The sequence below is a fragment of the Glycine soja genome, chromosome 11, assembly GCF_004193775.1.
Source record: "Glycine soja cultivar W05 chromosome 11, ASM419377v2, whole genome shotgun sequence".
Lineage (NCBI taxonomy): Eukaryota > Viridiplantae > Streptophyta > Magnoliopsida > Fabales > Fabaceae > Glycine > Glycine soja.
The window spans coordinates 10277060-10285112 of record NC_041012.1 but is presented as its reverse complement, the minus strand read 5'-3'; the positions used below and the strand labels follow the sequence as shown (position 1 = coordinate 10285112).

The 8053-nt window shown below is 32.8% G+C and overlaps 1 protein-coding gene and 1 long non-coding RNA gene across 2 annotated transcripts; both read left to right on the top strand.

The window, feature by feature from the left end:
- Positions 1 to 711: 711 nt before the first annotated feature.
- On the top strand, positions 712 to 3225 carry LOC114373811. Its single transcript, XR_003658465.1, has 4 exons — positions 712 to 1182; positions 1647 to 1712; positions 1823 to 2116; positions 2197 to 3225. It is a non-coding gene; the product is annotated as an uncharacterized LOC114373811 (long non-coding RNA).
- Positions 3226 to 5321: 2096 nt separating this feature from the next.
- Positions 5322 to 7584, top strand: LOC114374337 (UDP-glucose iridoid glucosyltransferase-like). The gene is made up of 2 exons (XM_028331974.1): positions 5322 to 5866; positions 6469 to 7584. Exons 1-2 carry the CDS (start codon positions 5389 to 5391, stop codon positions 7347 to 7349), a joined length of 1359 nt encoding a protein of 452 aa, XP_028187775.1. The 5' UTR covers positions 5322 to 5388; the 3' UTR covers positions 7350 to 7584.
- The last annotated feature ends 469 nt before the right edge of the window (positions 7585 to 8053 follow it).

The following is an 8053-nucleotide window of genomic DNA, read 5'->3' as shown; positions in this document are numbered from 1 at the left end:
AAAAATTCTTAGAGAAAATGTGCATACTTGACTATTTTGGGAGAGAGAAGAAAATTAAAAAAATATATTTCTCTCTGTCCAACGAAAAGGTGAGGCTAAGAAAAATTAAAAAAATCGAGTTGACTATTTAAATTTTTAAAAAGGAATTTGACTTATTGTTTTCTATAACATTAGACAAGATTTAGATATGTATTTATTATAATTGTATATGAAAATATCATATTAAATGGTTTAGGAAAAACAATAAATAATTTAAATTAAAAAAATTATTAAATCTTTCTAATAGATTCTAAGTAAAAAAACTACATTTAAAATTGAATATAACTGTTAATTAGAATGCAATAAGATAACGTGATACATCATCACATCAAGATATTGGATATGAAACGATAATACTATAAACTAGAAAGCAAATCACCAAAAATATCAAGACCAACCGAGTAGATTTATTTTTTAACTACAATACAATATTGCCCTCAATTAAATTCAAATTACTTGCCCCACTAAAATCAAATGTGATTTAGAGCTGCATGCATTCTTAACTCTTTTTTTTCTCCCTTCCCTATGAAACAAATTCCTCTCAAATTGAAGCTTACGCATTAGAAAAACAAACAAGCACAAAACAGCTCTCACACATTCATGACTAATTGAGGTTGTCACCAATTTTTTTCTCTACTTTCTATTATTTTTTCGTATAAATTATAGGAAAATTCATGCATCTTATGAGAAGTTAGTTTAATTCCATACCATGATAGAAGTCTTAACCTTGTGATCAGGTTTGTTAATTTGCCTTATGTCTGCTCTCATATCTGCCTTTTCAACTTCAACAAACTTTTCATCTTCTACAAGCATTAATTCATACTCATACCTATTTACTTACATTGCACGTTTGCAATGAATCTGCCTTTCCAACTTCCCCTACTTTTAATCATGACTCAGCCTTCACGTTGTTCGAATAGTCACATCCCACTTCTCAATCAATGCAAAACAGTTATTGAGCCACTCCAACAGCCGTCAATTACCACGCATTCGAATCGCAAGTCATCATCGTTTCAATACCTGCTTCCTGAATCCTTCTCGCCAGAACAAAAAAACGCATTTGACACTCTGAGTTCATCTGCAGCAATTAACCCACTCAACGTTATCGCCATGAGTTCGCAATCCTCGATTGATTCTAGCGTTGTAAGTCCCTTCATACCTTATTCTTTTGTTGTTTAATCTTTGTGTTAATCACACCGAAAATCCCAGTTCTTTTAACTATCATACTACCCTATTGCCTTCACACTCCATTGTTTTGTTCCAGCTTTGTTTCTAAATATATTTTTTCAATTCTATTAAGTTACTTCTCTACTCTGAGTAAAAATTTGCCCGATTTGGATTTGCACATATAGGACAAATATGACAATACTATGTATTTTTGTTATAACTTCTTCCTTTTTTGAATTCCTTATTTAATATTTTCTGTAATTACATTCATGGCTGACCAAACTATAACATGTTATCACGAACCATCAATCATCCTTGACTGTGCTATTCATATGCTACATTTGCTTTTTTTTAAAAAAACCAACTATATTTATTTCGGATAAATTTATACAGTCATATTTATTCAGTAAGTTCTTCCATCATACAATATTGAAATACAGGTACCACCAAAATTAATGGGAACTACAATCACATACCAATTTGTCACTGCATTCCATAATGACAGAGTAAGTTTACTAACCTATACAATCATATTATACTGTCTTCATGACAAGAAAAACGATTTTCATTCTCATTCACCTTACATCATTAATCATTTTTAATCTTATTCTTGCAGAAGCTCATTGAAATTCCATCATTTTACCACAAATAATGGGCTCCTCACTATCCATCGGTAGTGCTTTTCGCATACAATGGATGCAAATATCCTATAAAGGTCAGGAAATACCACAACAAATACTTCTTCGCTGATGGATTAAAGCAATTCTGAAAAGAATTGAACATTCCACAAGGTATCACCATTACTTACATTGTTATCGACAAAAATTGGATCTTCAACCTTCACTTCATGCCACCCCTAGATTATTAAACATGTGGAAGGCCTCCAGCAACCCAAAGAACATATGTATTGGTAAAACTCCATTTTTTTAATCAAACACTGTCATTTCTATTATCATTAAATGCTATTACTCATTTACATCTCTAATCTAGGTACTCCCACCCACTGCTCTACCCTATCTTGATGCCTCAGCTCCGAATATGACAATCCTCAAAAATCATGGCCATCCTCTTCAATGGAAGTTGACCCTCAACGATCCTGACTTTGGTCAATAATGTATTACTAACCCATGGTATCAATATCTGGAAAATAATGGCTTCAGCCTTGGAGATGAGATATCCTTCTACTTCAGGACTTAGCAAAGAATATGGGAATTGGTTATCAGAAAGCAACAACATTGGGATGATACGAATGCTAGTCGCTATTCATGACTTAGTTTTGTATTGAATATTTGCATGAAATTAGCGCCTTACCTCCAATTTATGGTTCTTTTTGTAGGAATTGTACATATTTTCATGTTTAATGTGATTTTATATAATAGATACTCTCATTTTATGAATTAATGTTGAAACCACTTTAGTTTCAGGCCAAAAGAAGAGAAGGCTCAAGTAGTTGAAGACTCGCTAAGCACGGTAGATCTGCTTAGTGAGTGGCATCCGCTAAGCGAGGCATACAACTCGCTTAGCAGGTTGGAAAACCTTAGAAGAGGATCAGTCAGAGATGTGCTCGCCCAGTGCGTCGCCAGCCCGCCCAACGAGGTCGTTGTCCCTTCTCGCACTTAGTGCGCCCAGCTCGCTAAGCCAAATTCACTTACTCTCGCTTAGTGAGCCAATCTCGCTAAGCGAGCCTTCAGAAGCTAAAACGTCAAATGAGCCTTTAAAACACTGAAGTTGACAGAAACTAAGGAGAGAGTCGAAAAACAAAGCAAAAGGGGAAGCTGGAGTGACAAAGAGAGAGCAGGTAAGAGAGCTTAGGTTAGAGGAGTGAAATTAGGATTTTAGAGGTTGGAGGAGACATCTTCTACCACTCTTTGCCATTTTCTTTCACCTAACTTTGTTCCTTCTTTGTATTGAGAGCATATTTCTTGTAATGGAAGGCTAAGCCTCTTAGTTGAGAAGTTCTGTCGAACCCTTGATATAACACTCTTTCACTATCTATTTAATGTTTGTTTTTATGTGTTCATTACTTCTATCTATGCTTATTTTTACATGCTTGTGGTTTGATCACCCATTTGTATGTATAGTTAGGAATTTTAGCATTAGGAAATGCTTTAAAGCCTTAGAACTTGGTAGAGCAAGCTAGACATCTGTATGTATAGGAATGGAGTGCAATGATCTAGTTCATATTATGTTGTATACTTAATGCAACTCTTTTAGGCTAAGTTTGTTGAGGGATCAAGGACGAAGTTTAAAGAGAGTTAGACTCATTCACTAGAGGGATCTTGATTTGAGTAATTTCTTAGCATAAGAACACTAGGATAATGTTAAATAGAAAAAATACGTAATAACATCAAGAGGAACTCAATAGAACGACCCAATACTTTTTACTTGACTGTTTTCACTTCTAAGTTTCTAGATATTTAGTTTTTATTCACATAGACTGTAGTACAAAATTCAACTTGATATTTACTCTGCTTTCTATTTATACGAATGTTTTCATACTAGATGTACAGTGTCTGAGTGAATCAAATTTCCTGTGGATACGATACTCGGTCTTATCGTTTTATATATTACTTGTGCGAATTGGTATACTTGCCGATGTTGTTCAACAACGAACTCTGATTAAAAATCATTGGCAAACTGTTGGGTTTCAATTCATCACCCTACCGTTAGCAACCAACATCTGTATTTGATATTTTGCTGTATATGAACAACTTTGCATTTGGTTATGGTTTCTTTAATTTTCAACAAACATTTGTCATGCTTTTTTATATAAAGTTTTATTTCTTATATCAACCAATATAGCAAAATTACAACCACATCTTATTTCATTTTTTACTAGTACATTTTCCATTCTGCACATTGATAATGTACTGCTTGGTAAATACTCCAAGCGTTTGAATATGCTATCCACTGATAATAAGCTATCTTGGTTCTGTCTGCTGCTATATACATTTAGCCACACTATCGATTAGTTAATACCTTTTTAAAATACCTATTACTACGTTAATACCTATAATTGCTATTTTTACCAATCATTAAATTAAATTTTGCAATCTTCATAATTATACAATAGGTATTATATATTTTTATATCCAACAAAATAATACATCTACTTATTTTATTCATTAGAGATTTTTTATATCAACCAATTATAATTTTTTCCAAGTTTAACTTTCCAAAAAATAATAACAGAATAAAAAAATTTGTTATCATGATTTAGTTATTTCATTGTAATACAATTTATAAACACCTTATTCATCATTTAAATTGTAATTAAATTACATTAGATTCCAAAATTTGAAAAACTATTCCAGTTTTTTTTAAAAAAAAAACAATGTCCATACAATTATATAGCTCCAACTATTTCAATTTATTAACAAATTGTTTAAAAAAAACTAATTTAAAATTCTAAATTTCTTTACAAAATTATCCTACACATACACAACATCTTTTATATTAAACAACCAAACATTACAAAACCAAAAATAACAACCCGTGCATTCGAACGGGTGAGTAACTAGTTGGATAAAATTGGGACACTAAAATTACCCATGTGACCAGAACTTCAATGTCGAGTACAACGCCCTATATCAGCTATATAATGAAAATGACTATTGATGCTACTCGTACCCGTCTAGATAGTAACAACAAATGGACTTTCTATTAAAAGTAGTAGGTATATAAATAATTTGATACTTTATGTCTCTTAATCAAAATTTAAAATTTAATTTTTCAATTTGAATATTAAATCATAATTAAAGATAGATCGATTTGATTGGAGAAAAATAGATAGATGCAAAATAAAAATCTCAAGCACCTTCTAGGTTTTTTTTTTCAAAAAAAAAAAAAAACAAATGGACTTTGTTTGGTCAAATAATTTAATGACCGAAGACATGAGTTTTCAGTATCGTGCGTCTTGATAGCATAGGCTCGTTGAAACCAAGGCAAATAGGTGTTGCGTGTGAAAGCCTCGTTACAATTTTGTAATTAATATTGGCAAAGTCGTTATCAGAAGTCAATAGAGACATAGAAGAGAAAATTCTCATTATGTGAAAGATGCATGCACCAGGCTGTCACTAATTAAAAAAATTCGTTATATATAAGGAGGTTGTACCCATGTGATTTTTCACGCCAATTTCATAGACATAGTAGCACAAAACTCTTGCCTAAGTTAAGAGATTGATGGAAACTCAAAGGCACCGCTTGGTTCTAATACCACCACCATTTCAAGGACACTTAACTCCAATGCTTCAACTAGCCACCATCCTTCATTTAAAAGGGTTCTCCATAACCATATCACATGCTCATTTCAATTCCCCCGATCCTTCTAATTACCCTAACTTTAGTTTTCTACCCTTGTTCTATGATTTATCCGATACCAACATCACCTCCAAGAATGTTGTGGATGTTACTGCAACCTTAAATACTACCAAGTGTGTATCTCCAATTAAAGAGTCATTAGTTGATCAGATTGAGAGAGCAAATATAAACCATGAAAAAATTGTTTGCGTCATCTACGATGGATCAATGTATTCCATCGATTCTGTGGCGAGAGAACTACAACTACCCAGCATAGTCCTCAGAACCACCAGTGCTACTAATTTGCTCACTTATCATGCGTTTGTTCAGCGACAAAGCAAAGGTTTCCCTCCCTTGCAAGGTATTATTATTATTATTATTATTATTATTATTATTAATTCTTATTACTTTTCCAAGAATAATGTTTTTGTATTTTCTACAGCTAATTAATGATAATTACAACTTACTTTACAAAATTCTAGATATGCTTTATTTATTGATGAAAGAAAAAGAAAAAATAAACTAATGTAACCCGGTGTTCAAAGGCTTCTCGCTAAGCCAAAGTATGAAAAAAAAAACATCATTATACGGAGTCTTGTGTATGCAAAAGGCGTTTATAAATTTGAAGCCAAGGGCAAGGTTATTGATGAAAGAATGTTGATATTAAAATAATTAAATGACTTTTGTTTGAAAATAATATTTTTAAAATATTTGAAAATTTGATTTTATGTAATATTATAGAGTAAAATTACTTTTAAAAATTAAAATGCCACAAGGTTTTTAACTTTTTGTAAAATTCTGTTAAAAATTAATTCTATTTATCGATAAAATATAAAAAAAAAAACTTTTTTCCAAATGATCCCAAAAATTAAAGAATCAATCAAAGATTCTAAGCAACTTTTTTTGTTTTGTCACGAACATTGATTGGTAACCAGACAAGCACTAACATGATATTGCATGCAGATTCTATGTTGTCGTTGGACTTGGTGCCAGAACTTGAACCGCTCCGATTCAAAGACCTACCAATGCTCAATTCTGGTGTTATGCAGCAGCTAATAGCCAAAACAATTGCAGTAAGACCTTCTCTGGGTGTTATCTGCAATACAGTGGATTGCCTTGAAGAAGAATCCTTGTATCGTCTACACCAGGTGTACAAAGTAAGTATCTTCCCCATAGGCCCTCTACACATGATTGCCGAAGAAGATTCCTCGAGTAGTAGCTTTGTGGAAGAAGATTATAGCTGCATAGGTTGGCTCAACAACAAAGCAAGAAAATCTGTGTTGTATGTGAGTTTGGGAAGCATAGCTAGTTGGGAAGAGAAAGAGCTAACTGAAGTGGCTTGTGGCTTAGCCAATAGCAAACAGAATTTCCTTTGGGTTATTAGGTCTGAGACAATTAGTGATGTTTCAGAATGGCTAAAATCATTGCCTAAGGATGTTAAGGTGGCAATAGCAGAAAGGGGCTGCATTGTGAAATGGGCACCCCAGGGTGAGGTTTTGGCACACCAAGCCGTGGGAGGATTTTGGAGCCACTGTGGTTGGAATTCTACGTTGGAGAGTTTGTGTGAAGGAGTGCCAATTATGTGTCAACCTCATTTTGGGGATCAGAGGGTGAATGCTAGGTTGTTGAGCCATGTATGGAAGGTGGGGATAGAGTGGTCCTATGTCATGGAAAGGGGTGAAATAGAAGGTGCAGTGAGAAGACTAATGGTGAATCAAGAAGGGAAGGAGATGAGCCAGAGAGCATTGGAATTGAAGAATGAGATTAGGTTAGCTGTGAAAGGTGGTTCTTCCTATGATGCCTTGAATAGGTTGGTAAAGAGTATCTTATCAGTGAATATCTAATTTCATAGCAAAAAAAAAAGAAGAAATAGTTGGATTGGGATATAGCTTTAGTGCTTTACTATATGTAAAAATGTAAAATCACCAGGAGTAGCTAGGAAGCAGCAGCCTGTAAAAACAATGAAATATTTAACGGGGGAAAAAGCTAGAGTTTCTTAATGTAAGTGTGGTTCCTGGCTTTGATTAGTCAAGTTTAGAAATTAAAAACTTCAGTGAGTTGAGTCAGCATTAACAAAAATGATGAATTTGCGAAATTCATTTTAAAATGTAAGCATAGTTAATGTGGAAAGGACGATCTACAATTTCCCTACGTACTCTGATAAGAGAAACGTGCAGTCTTACTGTCTTAGGAGTCTCTTTCGTCTTAGAAGTCGTACGCAAGTGGCAACACGCAATAGGAGTAGTGCAACTGAGCAAAATCGAATCTTTAATATTATTAAATACTAGTAAGTTTAGATATGATTTTTCGACTTTTTGTGCTTATCAAATAACGCATGACGGTCGATATATATATATATACAAAAAAAATGTATCTAGTCTCGTCCAACTAGAATATAATTATTTTAATATAAGTTGTAGTTTAAAAAAATTATACTATCTAAAAACATGAATACAATAAAAAAAACTTAAATATATTTTTCATATTAAAAAATAGATTATTTTTATTTTATTAACTAATTTATTTTTTATTTAAGTATTTGATATTT

Bases quoted from the DNA above. Each gene is read 5' to 3' on its own strand.
- LOC114374337 (XM_028331974.1), top strand. From the start codon at position 5,389: ATGGAAACTCAAAGGCACCGCTTGGTTCTAATACCACCACCATTTCAA. The intron at 5,867-6,468 runs GTATTATTATTA...TATTGCATGCAG, and splicing joins AGGTTTCCCTCCCTTGCAAG to ATTCTATGTTGTCGTTGGAC.